We start from the raw sequence: 20785 nt of genomic DNA on the forward strand, positions 1-20785 counted from the left end.
TTAATCCTTTGAAGGCTGCAGATCCATCAGAATGCCTCCCCCTGACCCCTTCTTTTGGGACAGCAGAGGCTCCGTGCACCCCCTGCTCTCCAGTGAAACGATTCATCCAGCGGGAGCCAGGCAGATGGTCTGTGGAAGATGTGCTGCTTGGCTGTCTGTCACAGCCCTCCGAGAGTCTATTTTCAAGACTGAGGGTGTTTTTTCAATACCTGAGGACCAGGGAGCCTTCCTTAGAAACAGCATGGGCCTGTGTGTTGTTTAACCATCTCCATTCCTGGGCTGGCCTGGGTGGAGACGTAAAACTGGGATGTTCCCTCACCAAGAGACCAAGCTCCCCTTGGCAGAGAAAATGCTATGTTATGGGCAAAAATCATCCCTGTCCCTTAGCAATTTAAAACCTAGGGAAGGGGAGGGCCATGGGACAGGCAACCCAGCTGACCATGTCCACATCCTGAAGCTCCCCAGCTCCCCAAATCAACTGTTCTGTTCAGGAGATAGATAGAGCTGAAGCAAGAGGGAAAGGCTCCCACAGCAGATCACTGCAGCTTTCTTACAATGGGTTGCACTTCTAGACCCAAAGAATAATTTGGAAAATACCTGTAAGGTCACCAATCCCAAGTGTTCACCCAGGAAATGGGAATTTCTGCAGAGAAATAAGGGAAGGTGGCTGCATCCAGTTGCTCTGCCACTCCCTGCTGCTAAAAGGCATCAGGAAGCTGCCTGACCTCAATATTTATAAATGGGATGAGCTGAGCAGAGCCCCAGGGCAGCTCCAACGATGGCACTTTGCTCCAGCCAGCTCCAGGTTCTGCTCCAGCACAGCCAGCAGCTGGAAAAAATAAATCCCCCCCCCATCTGGGTTTTCCACCATCAGCAAAAAACCCCTCTTAGAGCTCAGGATGTGGAAAGGAGCAAAGAACTGGGGTAGCAGCAAGATGATTCCTGCAATTACATCCCTGGTTACCAACCAGAAACCAGAGCCCTCCTTGGCACCAAGAACTCATGAAGTTTTCAGAGGTTGGTGCTCAGTGGAGAAGCTGCCAGGGAACCAATGGCTGGGTGGCCAAGGAAGCTCCCTGCACACAGAGGAGCTGGGTCTTCCACCACAAGGGATCACTGAATCCAGCTCCTGGCACTCTCCCATCCTGCCACCACCTCAGCAGAAGGAAAAGCACTATTATTTATTTCTGGGGGGTTTTAACCCATAATCCTTGCAAACCCTTAGCAGCCTCTGTGAGAAGGGGCTGTCCTTGCAGTGAGGCTGTTTCAGACACAGATGAGTAAGGAGCAGCAGAGGGGTGATGGCTCTCAGGCTGGGGAGCAGGCAGCACACAGCACTTGTCTCCACACAGCCAGACAGGAAGGGTGAGGACTCGGGTTAGTCACTGGAGTTCTTTGGAGCAAGGCACCCCTCCCTGCTCGAGGAAAGCACAATCTCATTCCCAGGGGTAAATCTAGAAAAGAAACACATGAAGCTTTCTGAGAACAGCAGGGTTTTTTGGACCCGTCCATCTACCTATTACCCTATTTGGGCTGACATCTGGGGATAGGTGGAAAAGATGGACACACAAAGTCACTCCCACCCAAACCCCTCTGCTCCCAGCATCCCACAGGCACCCAGTCTGAGGTAAAATCCAGCACACTCAAAGGGCTTTATTCAATCACTGTTTTAATGGACTTAAACAGACAACACAGTTTCCATAGCAAAGGATCATCAGCCCCACCTCGTACAAAAACAAAGTTTAAAAACATAAAAGGAACACAACCTTACAAAAAAGCCCAAAAATGGGTATTTATTTTTTAAAAAATTATACAAAAACACCTCTGCCTCCTCACACTTTTCCTGCCTCCTGGAACTTCTTAAACAGGGGTTCATCAGCCCGCAGGGGGAAGGTCAGAGCCCGTTTCTGGTAGTACATGGAGTCCATGGCCAGGTTGTCAATGACATCAGCCAGGAGATGGGCTCTCTCCACGGAGCTGCCTGGTGCATCATAGCCCAGGGCAGTGAAATGCACGTGCAGGTGGTAGTAGGAGGGCTGGTAGTGCAGGTAGATCCGCAGCTGGGAGCCGGGCACGCCAAAGCGCTTCACTATGGCCTCCTGCAGAGGGGAAACACAGAGCTCAGCACTGGCAGAGCCTTGGAATGGCTGGGGGAGAGCATCCCTGCATGGCAGGAAAGGTGTAGAGAAAGGTAAAGGGGAGTTCAGTTCCCTCACAGCAAGGGAAAGGGGGAAGTTTGGAAGGACAGAACTCTTCCCCACCCTCCATTTCAGCCTCTGCAGGGACAGAGCAAGGCCTTCAGCTGCCCCACTTTTATCTCCCCATGATGGGATGTGCTATCCACCCCTATCATTTTCCCTTTCACCCTTATCACTCCAACTCGTTGGAAAAGTAACAGGGATCCGTTACCAGCCAGTGTAATTAAAGCTATGAACAGCAAGAGCAAACTCCAGCACGCCGGCTCCGCTCGCTGCAATCCCCTGACTAATCTCTTAATTAATCTCCCACCTTCCCCAGTGCAATTACTTTCCAAATTCTAACACAGTGAAAGAAGGAGAAGCTACTGCACATCCATCTCCCAAACACACCCTGTGGAAAAATACATCAGCCAGTGAGAACAGGCAAGGGATGGGGATTGGGATGGGGTTGTTGATATGAAGAGCTCACTGCTAACAGGAAGTACAGAGCATTCCTACAGCACCTGGAAGTGGCATGATCTGGGGAAGGTGCTGATGGAGAGCAGGAGCCAGGCTGTCCAGGCAGAGAGGGCAACACAGCCCTGTGTTTCATGAGTTATTATCTCCTGAGGAGCAGTCCCCAGGCGGATGCTGTGCCAGAAAAGCCAGGGTGTGCCTCTGCAGAGGCAGCCAAGCTCTCCCTGGCCAGGGCAGCAGCGTGGGACCAGGCTCACACTCACCTTCCCTTCCTGCAGGACGTTCCTCAGCAGCGGGAGGTGCTCGGCCGTGAGGTCCCGCAGGGATTTGATGTCCCGGCGGTGCACGAGGGCGATCAGGTACAGATCATCCAGCTGCAGGGACAAGGGTGGGCATGGAGGGGACACACCAACAGCACATGGAAAAAATAAATCCCATCTGGGTCAGGCCCCATCTTTGGGCCTGACACACCATTCACAGCTTCCAGGCTGTTATATAGGGATCCTGGTGCCATACGGGGACATTTGTCCTGCACAGGGACACTTGTGACACACAGGGACATTTGTGTTACACAGAGTAATTTGTGCTGCACAGGGATATTTGTGTTACACAGAGTAATTTGTGCTGCACAGGGTTATTTGTGCCATACAGGGATATTTGCATTACACAGGGTTATTTGTGCTACACAGGAATATTTGTGCTGCACAGGGATACTTGTGTCACATAGGGACATTAGTGCCACGTAGGGATATTTGTGGCACACAGGGATTCTAGTGTCATACACTGATATTTGTGGCACACAGGGATTCTAGTGTCATACACTGATATTTGTGGTACACAGGGATTCTAGTGTCATACACTGATATTTGTGGCACACAGGGATTCTAGTGTCATACACTGATATTTGTGGCACACAGGGATTCTAGTGTCATACACGGATATTTGTGTTACACAGGGATATTTGTGCCACACAGGGATTCTTGTGTCATACACGGATATTTGTGTTATACAGGGATATTTGTGTTATAAAGGGATTCTTGTGTCATACCAGGATACTGGTCTTCAACAACCACACAGAGCTGAATGTCCCAGTATGGGATGAGCTCACCACAATCCCACTACACCTTAAAGCATCATTTCTGGGTTTTGTCCAGAGATGACCAGAAGAGAAGAGCCTCATCCCAACCCATAAACAGTGGGATCACAAACACTTTCTCAGCATTAGAGGCAGATGGAGTGACCAGCCCTCTCATGCTGTAAGCATTGCACTCAGTGCTGCCCTTCCCACCTTGACATCTTCCTGAGCACCTCAAAAATGTTTTCCCTGTATGACTGGAGGCTGGAGACCAGGTGCAGGGACCCATGCAGACATGCAGGGTCACTAAGCCCTCACCAGCACCCCTATGCATAGCCCACAGCCTTCTCAGTGACAGCTGATCTGCAGCACACTCAGATGAGCATTCACAGTGAACCACTGTGGAGAGCCACAAGCCTACAGGGGAGAAGACAACAGCGATGCTCTGGAGAGATGCACCTTGGGCTCTGGGCATTGCTCACACCTCAGGGTGAGCAAAGAAGCTTCCCCCAAGGTGCTCTGCAGCACTATGTTAATTGGTCCCAGTTCTGTCCTGCCCATTGGCCTTGCCTTCCCTTTTACCCTTATATGTTCATGTCCTGGTGAGTTCTCCCTTCCCCATTACCCCACTGGTTTGTGTAACCCTGTCCATCCACCCTGGCATCACATGAGCCCTCAGGGCATTGGATCCCTGAGCCTCTCCTCTGGCCCTCTTTCCCTGGATTTATACCCTGGACCCTCCTTTGTCTTTGTCCCCTGGAGCCCTTCAGCATGTTGGAGCTCCATGCCTGGACACCCCCATGCCTTCCCAGCCAAGCTGCTCTGTGTGTGTGTGTGTGTGTGTGTGTGAGAGTGTAAGTGTAAGAGAGTGAGTGTGTGTGTGAGTGTGTGTGTCTGCTGGTGCTCTTGTTGCTTCTGCCCTTGGCCTCAGGGAAGGTTGTGTCCACCATCACCACTGCAGACTGCAACAAACCATTGGCTAAAACTGAAACTGAAACCTTCCCCAGTGATAAGCTCACTGCTTTTCCACTGTGCAAACAGCTGGCCACTTTTGAATCACATCACTTCTATAAATAACAATTTTCAAGGCCTAATTGGTCACTGTGCAAACTCAGGGCAGCTAAAATATGTCCCTTGAGCAGCTCTCAGACAAACCTCTGGCGTCCCCTGAAGCACTCAGCACATTCTATGTTTAACACAACACAAAGTTGTGGATCATTACACTTTAAAAAAAATTAAAATCCCAGTCTCCTCCACTCAGTTAGTGGCTTTATAATATAAACACTGGACAGTAAAGGGTTTGGATATTTGAGATCCAGCAGATCTCTTCAGGGCTGTGAGAAACTAAATGCAGCTCTTTGGAAACAGATGCGGGTCTCAGAGGATGCTCTCAGAACCCTTCACAAAGCTCTTGAAGCACAGAGCTGTTCCTGCACCCAGCCAGCACAGTCATGCTCAGGGCTCTATTTGATTCCCATGCACAGCTCCAGAAAAAGACAGTGTATCAGCTTGTGCTCTTTGGCTCCAGGCTGGCTGATGAGAGGAAAAGCAAACAGCTCTTCTCCTTAGAACAACATCTGCATGTTGCTGTTTGAAACAAATAAGCCTGTTGCTAAAAAGGCCTGGAATGATGTCATGCCAGGCATCGCTTCAGGCAACGCCTCAGGGCTCCTGCAGACTTGAAACCAACTCAAAAGTTGTGAAAGAAAAAAAAAAAAAAAAAACGACCAAAAAAAAAAAAAAAAAAATCAAACTCAGTTCAAACCACTATCAAGGTTGGGCAGCAGCACCCAGAAGGTTGAGACCAGCAGATTTCACAGTGCTAAAGGGCATTTTCTCCCCATCCAGTAGTCTGAAATAACTGCAGGTGAATTAATGGGATCTGTGGGCCAGGCACTAAAGGAGTGAGGCCACACTGCTGAAAGGACTTCTGAGGGAGAGTCCTGCTGGGAGCTGCATCTCACCATCTCACCTCCCTGCTTTCATTCAGCAGCCTGGCCTGTCAGGTGGGATGTGGCAGAAGGAACCTCGTTCCCTGGCAGCCCTGGGGCTGTCAGGATCAGCTCTGGCTCAGTGCCACCCACGGGCAAGGAGAAATTCCTTGGCTCAAAGGCAACACCTGGATGCTGTCTGCCTGCCTGGGAAGGAGATCAGCAGTGCAAAGGGCCCAGATAGCCCCAGGGATGACTGGGGTGCAGCAGACAGCAGCCCAGCAGCTGTGGAGAAGTCCAGAAGATCCTGTTCAGCACTCCAAGAGGCAACAGGAACATGGGGAAAGCTCCCCTAAGGACAAATCCTACCACTGAGGCACTCCCTGACCACACCAGCTGGGAGATGTGGATGCAGCACATCTTTAGAGAAATCCAAACACAAATTTTAGCCCATCTATGATTTTAACCCAATCCTGATGTGAGTTGCAAAGTTTGGTTGCAGCACACAAGGATATCCACCAAGGCTTTGCATGTTTTTAAATATTGCTCCACTGGGAGGGCACTGAACAGGGCACATCCTACAAGCTGGACATGAATCCCCTGTGCTGCAAAATCTCATCAGGAAGAAGGGTGTGCCTCTGGTGACCAAGTGGAAATTCGAGCTTAGCTTTCCCACCAGCTCTTGACAGGGGATTTCTGGAGCAAGTGACGTGCAAGGAATTCACAGGGAGCAGCCACTGCCCTGCAGGGACTCCCCAAGCTCTGCACCACAAACAGCTGCTCCCTGCACACACACACAGGATGGAGCTGCCCACCAGCAGCCTTCTGTTCCCATTTTTTGAGTTTTAATTTCCATTTCTAAGTCTTAATCATACAGCAACTCTCCCCACATGCCCCCTGCAGAAGCATATGAGGGTCAGAAACATGAGGGGAACTTTTTTTGATGCCACCAACTTCAAGGGAGGGGTGTTTGTATGAAGTTTCTCCTCCCCAAATTTAAAGCACAAAAGGGAGCCAGAACCCAAGAAATAACTCTCAATTTAGGATTACAGCCTGGTCTTAGAAATCACTTTCACCAAGTGGGCACTCCCACAAGGGGTAAAGCAGCTGCTCATGAGCCAAGAACCATCTGTTTAACACTGTGGAGGAGAGTTAATTGCAGCAACCAAAGGACAACACAGCGGCCAGGTTTGCACCTCAAGTCAAGGTTTGCAAAAAAAAAAAAAAAAAAAAAAGAAAAAAAACCAACAAAAATCCAGACAAGTTCAGCAGAAGAAATACACAGGGTTTAGGTTTGAACACATCCTGACAACATTTGGGCTGATATGGACAGTGAAAGTAAACCTAATAAATACATCTCAGCAGGAGAGAACAGCCTGGGTGTGCAGGATCCCAAATCAGCTTGGGCTAAAAGGCCCTGGCAACGTCATCACTGACAACAGAGCGCACAGAAACCAACTCAGGCTCTCTCAGGCTGTTCTTAGTAGCCTGAAAGGGGACATTTCCTCTGGATTACCTTCAGACAGGCAGCATTAGAGGAGCAAACCAACCTGGTTTTGATTCCATTTTAGATCTGGAACCAGAACAAAGCCATTGGAAGGATCTGGGTTTTCATGGACGATTCGATCAGCCTCAGCTTTCTTCTCCAGGATATTATACACCCACTGCAAGAGAAAGATGTGATTTAGAAGTCAGCAGAGAATTAAAAAAACAACACCTTAGGTGCATTTAGCCCTAGCTCATGGATTACTGCACATTCTCTGCAACTAGAATTTATAAAAAAACCTGCCAATTTTATTTTAAATGACCAAATAATTTGTAATTAATTAGCCATAAAACACTTCATCAACCAATAAACTCCACAGTATTATGAGCACTTCATTAAAAAGCAGTGGAACCCAGCTCCTGTGAGGCTCAGCACACACCTCTTGCAGCACCATGGGGCTGTTTACATCTTTTTTACCCCCCAGGCTGCAGCAGAATCTTTACAATCAGGTCTGGGAAGGGAACTTGGCTGATTCTGTTCCTTATTCAAAGAGGAAGGAGCAGAGCTGGATGTGGCTCTGGCTGCTGGCAGCTCTCTGCAGGGATACCAAAGGCTTGTGTGTTTTTTTGGGCAATGCATGTCTCTTGGCTCCCTGGCTGATTAGAAAACAGCTCACCACTCTTCTTCTTCCATACTTAAGGTTCCAGCCTCCAGCCTGCCTGTAATCCCTGCTCTGGTTATCCCCCTGTGCTCCTCCTGCAAGGCAAAGCACCATTCAGAGAAGAGTTATGGAAATGGAAGATACCAGGGGTAAGTGACAGAGTAAGACCAGAGAAAAGCATCTTTGCTCTCCCTGGCTCCCAGCCTCAGCTCCAGCACCCTTCTTTGCAATTCCAAAATGCATGTTATGCTCTAGCTTAAGCCTAGCTTAAGTACTGGACTGGCAAGAGAGTCACTGGAAGGTGGTAACACAAGGCAGCAGGAAATTGCTAAAGCTTGGAAGCTGAAAATGTTTGGAAACAATTTTCCTCACCAAATATAGGTCTGAAATATTCTGGCTGCCCCAGGTGGGTAGGGAAGGTGCAGCCAGTTTCATAAGTACACCAAATGAGCTGGGCTGGATTTCCCCTCAGACACTTTATGGGAAATCCATCAAGAGTTTCATTAATCTAATAAACACTTAGGATTGCTGCAAACTGACCTGAATACATCTGGAGGGAAAAAACTACTTCTCATCCCTTGATCTGGGATTTTTGGCTTAAATTGCTGTCTTTTCTCCTTAGCATCATCTTAGAGATTAGATTCTTCAAGTGATTCTCAAAACCACAGCACAAGCTCACTGTGTTCCATAATCCTGGGAGGGAGGTTCAGAGGGAAGCTCAGCAAAAAATTGACATTTGCCTTTTGTTGGGATTTTTAAGCCTGCTCTGATCACAAGTGCCAAGCTATCAGTGCCCTAAATAAGTTCACTGATCAGATGAGCTGAATTTTAAACCCAAGGCTGCCTCGTGATGGGCAGGTCCTTGGCTGGCTGCTCCTGCTGCTCCCAGCTCAAGCAGAGCACATGTCCAGGGCCTGGCACCACAATAAAACCATTATCCTGAAAGCTGAAAGCATCCACACTTTGTATCTTCCAGCAGGAAACACAGACGCCTCTGTAGTCCCCTGGGATTTGTCATCCCTCACATTTCCTCTTGCACTTGGCAAAACCAGTTGGATAAAGACAAGGAACAGCATTATTAAATCCCAGAGGTCAAGGACTGACCATGATTTCTCAGCAGATGCTCCTGATGGTCACCAGGAACATATTTCCACGTACTGAAAGCAGCTCACAAGCATTTGGGGCAAAAAGCAGAGTGAGAGCTCAAGCAATTGCTGAAGGCAGCTGCTACACCAGGAAACATAAGAAATTTGGGATCAAAAGCACAGAGAAAATATTCCATGAAGGCTGTGACCTGGTAGAAACACACACTTGCCTTTCTCCAGCTAATGAATGCTGCAGTTTAAGGCAGCAGGAAAGATGGGGGAAGGCAGGGGGGAGCATCCAAGGCTCCTGGTTTGTTTTGGGGAGTTATTTTTAATGGAGAGCCTCAGCAGCCCCAGGATTTGGTTTATTCCCCCTTCTGCAAAGGCTGGCATGAATTGATCCCTACAGACTTGTATTCCCTTGGTCTCTAAAGGAGAAAGACAGGGAGATGAACAGTTTAAAAGGATAAAGCCAAGGCAAAAGCTGGGGCTGCCTGGGGCAAGCAGCACACTATAAGTAACAGTTTCATCACATGGAATATGGACTGAGGGGCTGAATGGCAGGAGGAGTGAGTTGTGATGCAGAAGTCCAAGCATATTCTGTCCCTTTCCATTTCCACAACAACCCAGAGACTCCTAAGAAGCCCAGTGACAGCACCAATGCCCAGGAAGCCTTGGAAAGGAGAAACAAACCTCAGAGTTCCTCCAGAAACCTTGGGAAAGGCAACCTGAAGACCAGCTCTAAGGCAAATGTTTTTCTGCAAAGATGGAAAAGGATGTCCCAGCCAGCCAAATAAGAGGGGACAGCACCACAGAGCTGACAACAAACCAACAGGAGATGGGGCAGAACTCTCAGCTCTCCAGCCTGGCCTTCAGAGAAACCTCTGACAGCAGTGTTTTGACAGAGGAGACCAAAGCCATCTGTGTCTGCAGGAGAGGGTGTGGTACCCATACCTGGATGCTGAAGCTCTGGGCCTGGATGAAGGGCAGGGTTATGTTCTTGTAATCCTCCCAGGTCTCACGGATGAGGTGCGCTTCCTGCCGGAGATATTTCTGGATGTGTTTCTCCGTGGCAGGGTACACCACTGTGGCTTTGATCTCTAGGAACAAACACAGTCACTGAGTTACCAACCACACTGCTTCCTTCAGGCCCCAACAAATCTGCTTTCCCTTCCAAAAAATGCCACACTGAGACATTTTGAAGAGAGGGTGAGGGAGAATGGACATGGAAAGCAAACAAGTGCTTAAACCTCCTGCACTGCTGCTGCTTTTCTGGAGGAAGAAAAAGCCAAGGGCACAGCCAGGGCCTGTCTTTCCAGTTCAGGTGGAGGAGTTTGCTGTCTGAGTTTTTCCACACTCGCTCTTTCGCGTCTATCAGCAACACTGGGGCAGAGGTGGGGCTCCCAGGGCAGTGTTTATGTGCAGTCAACAACCAGGACAGAAACACCACCCTGGGGACAGAGACACATCTTCTCCATACTTCAATTCAAAGCTCACAGGACGCACCCAGCAACTTCATCCAGCCACAAACCCAGATGAATTCCAAGGAGTAGCTTCTTCCCAGAGCTCAGTCAGTGTGCTTGGCCTCAAGCCCCAAGTACAGGAGGCAAAGAAGTCAAGGACACAGGGACTAATCCAGAGCAAGCAATGTGAGCTGATAGGTCAACATAGCTCAGCATGAGCCAAGGGAAGAGGGTTGAGTGACCCTCTGCCCACAACAATAATTTCAGTATTTACCTTGGCAAAAAGAAAACATTTTGTGTTTGCCTCAAGATTAGAACTTTGATGGGTAATTTTTGTGGCATTGAACAGGATGCAAGTGCTCCCCTTGTCAACCTGGCAGTTGTGATGTCAGCAGCAGCACATCCTACTCACAGGGCCAAAACACACTGAACACATCCGTCTTTGGCCAAGATTGGATGTGTGATACGGAGCCTGCCACAGCTGCAAGGTGCTCCAAGGGCACAGGAGTGTCTCTGCCTTCCCAGCTGACAAAGCTGCCATAAACTGAAGGAGAAAAGCCCCATGAGGCTGAGCAAACCCCAGGCACACCAGACTGAGGCATTGTGAACACTGCAGTCTGTGCCCAGGGTCTGCCACAGAAAACCAGGGGCTGCACACACAGCAGGGCACCAAAGTTGTGCTTCATGTTTAAAGTACCTATACAGGCTAGCTAGACACTGAATATAAACACCTATTTGTTCCCAGAGCCAGGATTTAGGATGGTTTGAGTCTTTTTCAGTTTTCTGCTTTCTGTTTTTTTAAGGTCAGCGCTGCACAATCTGAGAGACTCTGCCTTTTCATTCCATGCCAAACCCAGCTTAATGAAATCCACAGGAAAATGCTGGTAACATGAAATATGAAAATGCAAACCACAAGGGCAGTCTGGTCTGATTCCCACCATACACATGTTCAAACAAGGTTGTTTTCCAGGACTCAATTAGCACTTCTAGCAGGATGATGTAATACCAAAGAAAAAAAGACAAGGCTGTAGCTCTCCTCACTTAAAAAGATCAGCAAAGCACTGGGGAGAAAACAAAAAAGGCAAAAGATAAAATACCACAGTCAGCCTCAGGCTGAAACTTTGACAGTTTGATTTTATACCCCAAAAATAGAGCAAGAACTGCAGCAAAAGCCCCTCAGTGCTGGGTGGTGATAACCACAGTGCGTGGGGGTGCAGGAGACCCATAATGGCTTCCCTGGCACCTCCCCAACCAGGGGGTGGCTGCTCATGGTGAGGAGAGAGCTCAGGGTGCTTTAAATGAGACATCACAGGACTCCTTAATGTGCAGCTGCAGCTGAGCAGATGTTTGGAAGAGAAGGCAGGGGAAAAGCTGTGGTTCACTTATGATTATTTCCCTTCTAAAGGTCTCATCAACCCCAAAATGCCCCAACGATGCTAATTAGCATCAATCACTGCAGCCAGAGAGGCTGTTTGATACCTGCTCAGAGCCTGACAGTCCTTAGGAGCTGCACACAGGATGCCAAGTCACAGCTGAGCCCGGGCTGGGCTGCAGGAAACATCCACAGCGAGACCAGGCTCGCCCCAAAACCCTTCCAGTGCTGGCACACGGCCACACTCCGGTTTCCCAGTCTGCTCCTGGCAGGCTCCATGAGCACCAGAGCAGCACGTACACCGTGGGGCACCCAGAGCCTGCCCCAGCCTGGGAATGGGGGTAGGGAACTGCTGGACACGTGATGTGGGTTCCTGAGCTGGCTGAAGCACCAGGGATTTCTCGGCTCACATCTGACTCACATCAGGCAGCCTGGTCCTGAACGCCCGCCCGGGGCCACCACAGAGCAGCTGTGTTTTATTCTGGAAGACAGCACTGACCATCAACTAACTGGGGGTTATAAAAAGCCAGGAGGTTTAATTGAAGGAACCTGGATGAGCAGGAGGCAGAGAACTGCCCAGGCTGGTAACTCTATGACAGGCACTCGAGGGGAGTCACCACAGTGCTGGGAAACTGCCCAGGAGAAAAAGAGGCTCAGATTGATCAGGCACACACCTCTCCCCTCTCCTGCTAAAAACAAGTGAGGAAAACACAACCCAAGACAAAGGGAAAATCAGAACACCATTTGGGGAACTGAAGGGAAAAAGGGCTGGAGGCAGCTGCTGTCAGGAGGAGAGGATGAAATACAAGCAGAGAGAGCTCGTGCAGGTAGGAAAGGGCAAACCGAGCTCACTAAGGATGGCTCATCCTCTTCTGTGCCACACTGCCCCCAGGCTCTGCCACTGTCCCCTTCTGTGCCACACTGCCCCCAGGCTCTGCCACTGTCCCCTTCTGTGCCACACTGCCCCAGGCTCTGCCAAAATCCCACTCCAGCTCAGCACATCAGTGAGGAGAGGCCTCACACTCTCTTCTCCCACCCCACTGCAGCATTAGCACCTACTGCCAGCCTGTTTTAGACAGATGTAACCCTGCCAGGGAGCCAGGAGAAGCACACAGGGCAGGCACAACCCATTTCTCCTTTGGGGCAGGGGTGCTTTTTCCTCTCTTTGCCAGCAGGAAGCAGAGCTTTCATTTATAAGCTCCCTAATCAACCTCACCATCAGATGCAGGAAGGTGCCAAGGCCAGGGAACAACAGGCAAGTCGACATTTGAACTCCTGCAGGTTTTTTTTTCCCTCTTTTCTGCTGCACCCAGCTCTGAGCTGTCCTCTCATCAGGAGGGAAGACAGCACCTTGGATGGAGCCCCAACCAAATAGATCATATCATAAGTAAAAATCTAACACACACCCTGCCCCTCTGCATGAACAGCCTCTATTTGGTTTTATGGTCACAAGTGCAAGAGGAGTCACACAGGAACAGTGGATTCCAACCCAGGTGTGCCCATGGCTTTGTCCCAGACAGCTGGAGCACTCTTAAGTGAATGAATTAAAGCTGCAAAGGATAAAGCTTGCAAGAGCTCAGTTTCCAAGGCAGCACATGCCAGGGCAAGCCAAACATGCTGCCAGGGACTCAGCTAAGGCTGCTTGGCCCCTGGGGCTCATGCCAGGAGGACTTGGGGTGCTCAGAGGGCTTTAGCTGCAACAGGCACTGCAAAGAGGAAAGTTGCAGTTTACCACCCCTGCAAAACACAGAGCAAAGCACAATGACACCCCCTACCATCCTCCAAACCACCCCACATGTTCCCACAGCTTCAGGCTTGAGCTTTTTATTTTAAGTGTAAATGCAAGAAGTTTCCTTGGCTGGGCAAACCCCAGAGGCAGCCAAAGCATGGACACACAGGGAGAAGAGCCAGCCTTCCCACTGCAGCTCCTGCAAGTTTCTCCAGCTCCTCACTGCCTGAAACCAGACTCTTTTTGGGATGTGGATTACTTCCTGCATGACTGAAAACTTCCACACTCTCCCATTTTTCCCACAATTTCTCCACCGTTGGAGCAATGGTGCCACAGCTTCCCCCCTTGTGCTTGTTTTAAGATGTTTTTATCTTAAGATAAAAAGGTAAGAAGCTTTGGCCTGCAGCCAGGGAGCAAAGACTCCTCAGAGGACTGGTAAGAGCCCTTAAATCACACCAGCACAGCTTTGGAGAAACACAGTCCCACAGCAGCCAGGCACCACGAGGCTGCTTTTTGCCACAAACATCAAGGTCTCCTTGGCAAATGGGTGTGAGGAATTAGATGTTATCAGGCAATATGAATATTGAACCATCTGGCTTTTACAGTCCAACCTTTAGTAGTGGAAAATTTTTCCCTTCCTATGAAATCAGCCCTTGCTCTCCCTGCAGGGGAAAGCCAAGGCTGGGGTTCCTCTCACATCTAGGCTTAAGCTGCCTCTGAAATCACAGCAACATCCAGAAAGTGGCTTTTATTTGAAGGCATCTTATTTTAGATGCACATGCCTGCCTTTGGTAGCAGCACAGTCACATCAGCTCTGATACACTATTCCCCATGAATTCACTAAGTCCCCTCTCCTCACTCCACAGGTTTGGGTTGCCCTTCAAACACATTCTGACCATTGTCTGCAAATGTTATTTCCCATTTTAGCCTTGACACATGCAGTAAAATCAATGAGATGAGCAAGACTCATCTGGTGCTGCCTTCACACCAGCGTGCTCCCAGACCTAAAAATCTCATCAGAGTGAAATTCATCCTCCCTGAGTGAAATGTCCCTTCTGAGGCCAGAGGGGAGTCATTTGCTCAAGCAACATGCTTTGGCCTCCCTTTCCCTGTGTCACCATCCAAACAAGCCATCATTGCTTGGGGTCTGTGCTGGTTTGGCTGCACAGAGGGAGCAGCACCCAACTCTCTTCACAGAATCACCAGGTTGGAAGAGACCTTCAAGATCATTGAGTCCAACCCAGCCCCAACCTCTCAACTGAATCCTGGCACCCAGTGCCACATCCAGGCTTTGTTAAACACACCCAGGGATGGGGACTCCACCACCTCCCTGGGCAGCCATTCCAGAACTTCATCACTCTTTCTGTAAAAAACTTTTTCCTGCTATCCAACCTGTATTTCCCTTGGTGCAGCTCAAGGCTGTGTGCTCTGGTTGTGTCAGTGCTGCCTGGAGAAAGAAACCAACCCCAGGTGAGGGGAAGGAAAGGAGGTCTATCTGTCTTGTAGAGAGTGATGAGGGCACCCCTGAGTCTCCTTTTCTTGAGGCTGGACAACCCCAGCTCCTCAGTGGTTCCTCACAGGGTTTGTGTTCCCAGCCCCTCTCCAGCCTCATTGCTCTTCTCTGGGTGTGCTCCAGCCCCTCCATGTCCTTCCCAAACCAAGGGCCCAGAACTGGACACTCAAGGTGAGGCCTCACCAGTGCCAATCACAGAGGAAGAATGATCTCCCTGCTCCTGCTGGCCAACATGGAGGTGGGGAAAGAGTGAAGGAATTCTGCAGCTGAATGAAGAGCCCCAGGTTGCCGGGAGCACAGAGGCAGCAGTGAGAAACAGGCTCTGGAGGCAGCTCCTCATGGCATCAGCACGAGTCACTCAGCCACCACTTCCTCTGCCTTGAGCTCTATCTTACCTCAGAGGCCGAGTGTGGCAGGGTTCAGCTGCCCAGGGTGCTGTGAAATCCCCCAGGTAAATTCCTTCATCACACAACACAGGACTGTTCCAAGAAACTGCTTAATGCCAAAGTCTGGCCTTTTCTACAAAATATTTTACTGTTATCTTCTAACCAAGTGTAAACTTGCAAGGACCAGGAGACAAAACCCTGTAACACTAATCCTGCAACTAAGGAGCCAACAGACCCTGAGCAAGGGCTCCCTGGCTCTCCACATTATCACTGGACATCCCAGGTCAGTCAAACCCTGACTGCAGCCTTACAGGCAATTCCTCCTGTTTATGTTTTTAAGCCACATTCCTCATGTCAACTGTACACTATGTCCTTGGGCTGACTCAGCTCCAAAGGGTAAATTCCTTCTCCTCCTGACACACAGGGCTGCTTGCTTGGTGCCAGCCCAGCTGCTCACCAGCAGCTCATGCAATGTGCCCATCAAACAGCTATTTGCTGCTAATTACTTCAAAAGAAGCCTCCTTGCTCTGCACTCCTCAGGGAGCCTGGACAGCAGCTCCAGGGTCCACAGCCCCCTCCTGATCTCCTGCTTGGGGCTGCTCAGCATCCACAACGACCTGAGGGGTGCCAAGGACAGGGGTGGGAAGCAAAGATGCACCACTGGGTAATATTACAAATATTGCAAGAAATTACCTTTTAGAGACAGATGTAAAAGGCATTAAAAAGATAAAAGCTCAGCAGAAGAAAGCCAGAGGCTTCCTCCCTATTCAAACATGCAGGAGGGGTTTTGCACCTGGCATAAGCCTTAAATAAAAAAAGGAATTCTGTTATCAGAGCACTGTGGGGTTACACAGCACTGCAATTCTGTTATCAGCACTGTGGGGTTGCACAGCACTGCAATTCTGTTATCAGAGCACTGTGGGGTTGCACAACACTGCAATTCTGTTATCAGAGCACTGCAATTCTCTTATCAGAGCACTGTGGGGTTACACAGCACTGCAATTCTGTTATCAGAGCACTGCAATTCTCTTATCAGAGCACTGTGGGGTTACACAGCACTGCAATTCTCTTATCAGAGCACTGCAATTCTCTTATCAGAGCACTGTGGGGTTACACAACACTGCAATTCTGTTATCAGCACTGTGGGGTTGCACAACACTGCAATTCTGTTATCAGAGCACTGCAATTCTGTTATCAGAGCACTGTGGGGTTACACAACACTGCAATTCTGTTATCAGAGCACTGCAATTCTGTTATCAGAGCACTGCAATTCTGTTATCAGAGCACTGCAATTCTGTTATCAGAGCACTGTGGGGTTACACAGCACTGCAATTCTGCTATCAGAGCACTGTGGGGTTACACAGCACTGCAGCCAAGTGCTGGGAGGAAGGCAAAGGCAGCAGGGCTGAGCTGGAGGCAGCCCAGGGGATTTCAGTCTTGCAATGCCACCTCGTGGGAATCACTGCAACTCCTGCTGGGCTGGAACACAGCAGGCACTCAAGCAAGAGCTTTCCCAGCTAAAAAAGAGGAGATTTAACTCCTCTTCCAACAACTCCTGTGGTGTTATGGTGTTTTCCTCAGACTGAAACTCACTGCAACAACAAAATCTTTAATGTTGAGTCCTTCACAGGAGAAAAGGAGTTTTGCACAATTCAAGCTGACAGATCCAGACACTGCTCCCTCCTACACCATGGGTACAGAGCTAAAACAAGAGCATTTTTGGAAAGGCACACCAAACAACCTGAAAATTTATCTTGGCCCTGCAACAACATCTTACTTAAGGGACTCAGATTAATTGTGACTGTTAAATCTGTTTGGCTGTTATTGTCTATGAAAGCATTAACATGGAATTTATCACTGCACTTCTGGAATTTAAATCTATACCAGCATTCAGATGGAATTCATTGTGGAAGATGATTCAGCTCTGCTCAGGTGAGACCCCACCTGCGGGGCTGCCCCCAGCTCTGGATTCCTCAGCACAGGAAGAACATGGAGCCACTGGAGCAAGTCCAGAGGAGGCCATGGAAATGCTCTGATTGGAACAGCTCTGCTCTGGAGCCAGGCTGGGAGAGCTGGGGGAGTTCAGCTGGGAGAGAAGGAGGCTCTGGGAAGAGCTCAGAGCACCTTGCAGGGCCTAAAGGGGCTCCAGGAGAGCTGGAGAGGGACTGGGGACAAGGGATGGAGGGACAGGACACAGGGAATGGCTCCCACTGCCAGAGGGCAGGGATGGATGGGATATTGGGAATTGGGAATTGTTCCCTGTGAGGGTGGGCAGGCCCTGGCACAGGGTGCCCAGAGCAGCTGTGGCTGCCCCTGGATCCCTGGCAGTGCCAAGGCCAGGCTGGATGGGGCTGGGAGCAGCCTGGGACAGTGGGAGGTGTCCCTGCCATGGCAGAGGGTTGGAACAAGACAAGCTTTAAGGTCCCTTCCAACCCAAAACAGTCTGGAATTCTGTGATTAAACTGAAGTGCCCAAAGACCAGCCCAGCATTCCAGGGGCAGCTGGAAATCATCACCACTTCAGGACACCTTCCCACTGGGACAGAGCCCCCTCCACAGGGTGAGAGCCTTCACTGCAGCTCATCAGTCCTTGGTTATCAGCAGAGTTTTATAACACACAGATGTGTGAAACCTTAAGGGGGATGAGCCTCATCTGCCCCAGCACTCAAGGTTACCAGCCCTTAAATCCTGCCCCAAATACAAACTGCCTGTTCTTACCAGGTGACAAAAAAGCTCATGAGATGCCACCATGGGATGAGAAGCAGCTGCATGTGCCCTGCAGACTGTTTCAAGAGAAACATTCTGGAAGGAGACAACCCTTCCTCACCCAAGTGAGAGCACTGACAATCCCTCACTGAGCCTTTCTGCACCTTCCTGTACAAGGTCACCAAGCAATGGCCATTCAGTGCCTCATCAGCTGAGCCCCCTGTCCATGGCACAGCAAAAAGGGGATGAAACAGGACAGCATTCAAAGCCTCATGATGAGACACTGCCTTCAGCATGGCAACAACCCACTGACCTGCCCCATTGCTTTGATTTTTTTAAGATTTTCTAAGCCTTCGGATGTTTACATTCTTGTAATGAACTTTCTCACACACTTTCTGTAAGTAACTCATTGTTTTGCATTCTTTTAAGGAGGAGAAGTTTGGTGGACTGTTGGTTTATCCAGTGCCATAGAGGTGGTACTGTCACCCTCCAATCCACTGTCACTTTTAGGAAACTATAAATGCTGGAGTCAGAAAATAAACTTCCCTTTTTTCTTCACTTTGACAGCAGCAGTGTGTGCTTGTGTTCTTTCCTGTCCTATAGTGACACTCCCCACCTGGGCCAGGTGTGCTGCTGTCACCAAACCACAGCCAGGGTGGCACAGCCAGGCCCAGCAGTGGCACCTGCACTCCCCACTGCACCCTCCCCTCTGGAATGGGCAGGAATCACATCCTGGCATCCCTCCCACATCCCTGGGCAGGGCTGAGGGCACTCACCACTCAGCTCTGGGGGAGGGCTCAGGTAGAAGGTGCAGTAAATGTCATTGTGCATCTGCAGCTCTGCATGCATGGGCTTCTTCAGCAGGTCTGGGATCTTCTCCTCCTGGAAAGGAGTCTTTTCCAGGATGACTACAGCATCTGTGCCCTCTCCAGAGAGGCCAATCCTCTGGAATACAAATGGGTAAAGTCATCAGCAACACAGATCCAGCACTGTGGACAGTCTGAGGTCAGGGATCATGGCAGACACCTCACAGCCCCCAATCCTCATGCCCAAACCCCCTGTAGGACAGACACCCATCCAAAAATAAACAGCACATTTGCCTGGAAGCACAGCAGGACTTTGCTCCCCACCAGGGAACACAAGTGGTTTTTGGGGGAGCTGGGGATGTGGGCAATGACTCAGCCCATCTGCACCTCCCCGGATGCTCCCGGGTTTCCTGTTGACCCACAGCACCAATTTAATCTCTGACACTTCCCAGGAAGAGGGCAAAGGCAGGCGTGGGGATTTGCTCATAGTCAGGGAGCAAGTTCTGGGGCAGGGGGCACTCACTGCTGCCCTTCTCCAAGGAACCACAGCCCCGGATCCCGAGGCCTCAGCGGGCTGGTCTGGGGGGCGCTGGGTGTGGAACATCCCCCAGCCTCACTCCTGCCCGTGCAAAACCCAGGTGAGGCTTCATCACATCACCTGGGGCTCCCAACCCTGTCAGCTTGAGAAGGAACATGTGTGCTAATGCCTTTACAAATAGTTTGATGGGTCTTAATGTCTTTGAAATGGGTCTTAATGTCTCTATTGACTTTGGGCAGTTTGGCTCCCGAATCGGGTCTGCGCAAGCCTGAACTTCTGAACTTTGGTGGAAAATTACAGGTTTAAGGGGGGATATGGGGTAGGTGGTTTGGGAAGGCTGTACCTCCCTAGTAGCTCGGCCAGTGGGGAATGGAAGAGGGAAACATGCAGCCAGGAGCCGGGAGTTAGGATAAAAGGGAGGCTGCACCCTCCAAAACCTCGAGAGAAAACCCTACGCTCATGTGGCTCAGTGCATTCTCTCCCTGCATTGGAATAAAGCGGAAGGACTCCTCTATCTCCTTCTAAACATTTTCCTGACACGCTCACAGGGCAGAGCAGGTCTGTGCCCAGCTGTTACTGCAGGAACCCACTGAGACCAAAGCAGCAGCCTGGAACCTCCCTGTCCCCATCTCCTGCTGGCTGCACATTTCAGGAGACAGGAGCCGAGACAGCTGCACGGTTCCCTCACCATGCAGGGAACCACGGTTATCAACATGCACAACCCCAAGAATTATTCAGCATTTCCCTGTAATGGCTGTACTATTCACAGTCCCAGAACCAGCACGCTGCTTGCAACCCAGTGCCGCTTTACCTACCAAGCACGAAAAACGTGCTGGAACCCAAAGGCACCAAATCATAGCAACAAGAAAGAGGATTGCAGTAAGGTCTGCAGCCGCCTGCCCGGCTGTGAGTTCCGCCTGGTTCGGGCCGTGTTGGGCTGGAAAGGCGGGCGGGGCCGGGCCGGGCCGGAATGTCTGGGAGTGCCCGGGGACTCGCGGCACGCGCTGCAGGGGGCGGGGCCAGCCCGAGCGCGCCGCCAGGGGCGGGGCCGTGCCCTCAGCGGGGAAGATGGCGGCGGGCGCGACCGCCCCCCCCACTCCCCGGTACCTCGGCGTGCAGGAACACGATCTTGTCCCGCGCCGACTCCCGCAGGACGCGCCGCACCCGCAGGTCCGACAGCGTGAAAGCGGCGGCGGTGCCGCCTTGAGTGGCGGTCCCGCCATTTTTCTCCTCCTCCTCCTCCCGCTTCCTCTTCGGCTGCGGAGCATCCGCCATGGCTCGCGGCCGCCCCCGCACTGCGCAGGCGCGGCGCCTCGGGGCGCGCTGGGACATGGCGCCCCCTGGCGGCCCGGAGGTCGCGCACCCCCGCGGCTCCTCCTCC

General features: G+C 50.6%; 1 protein-coding gene across 2 annotated transcripts; it reads right to left on the reverse strand.

Moving 5' to 3' along the window:
• Nucleotides 1-1633: 1633 nt before the first annotated feature.
• Nucleotides 1634-20768, reverse strand: DCPS (decapping enzyme, scavenger). Of its 2 annotated transcripts, XM_058819067.1 has the most exons (6): nt 20512-20768; nt 18837-19005; nt 9847-9992; nt 7211-7324; nt 2918-3028; nt 1634-2099 (listed from the first exon to the last, which is right to left on the reverse strand). In XM_058819067.1, exons 1-6 carry the CDS (start codon nt 20734-20736, stop codon nt 1833-1835), a joined length of 1032 nt encoding a protein of 343 aa, XP_058675050.1. In that variant the 5' UTR covers nt 20737-20768; the 3' UTR covers nt 1634-1832. The 2 variants fall into 2 exon arrangements, with proteins under 2 accessions (XP_058675050.1, XP_058675051.1); XM_058819068.1 differs by lacking the exon at nt 2918-3028.
• Between the last annotated feature and the right edge of the window lie 17 nt (nt 20769-20785).

Source organism: Ammospiza caudacuta, chromosome 23, assembly GCF_027887145.1.
Source record: "Ammospiza caudacuta isolate bAmmCau1 chromosome 23, bAmmCau1.pri, whole genome shotgun sequence".
Taxonomy (NCBI): domain Eukaryota; kingdom Metazoa; phylum Chordata; class Aves; order Passeriformes; family Passerellidae; genus Ammospiza; species Ammospiza caudacuta.

Excerpts from the sequence above, each read along its gene's own strand:
- DCPS (XM_058819067.1), bottom strand. The coding sequence starts at position 20,736 with ATGTCCCAGCGCGCCCCGAGGCGCCGCGCCTGCGCAGTGCGGGGGCGG. Across the intron at positions 19,006-20,511 it reads TCGTGTTCCTGCACGCCGAG|AGGATTGGCCTCTCTGGAGA; the intron begins GTACCGGGGAGT and ends TTTGTATTCCAG. Across the intron at positions 3,029-7,210 it reads TAAAATGGAATCAAAACCAG|CTGGATGATCTGTACCTGAT; the intron begins GTTGGTTTGCTC and ends TTGTCCCTGCAG.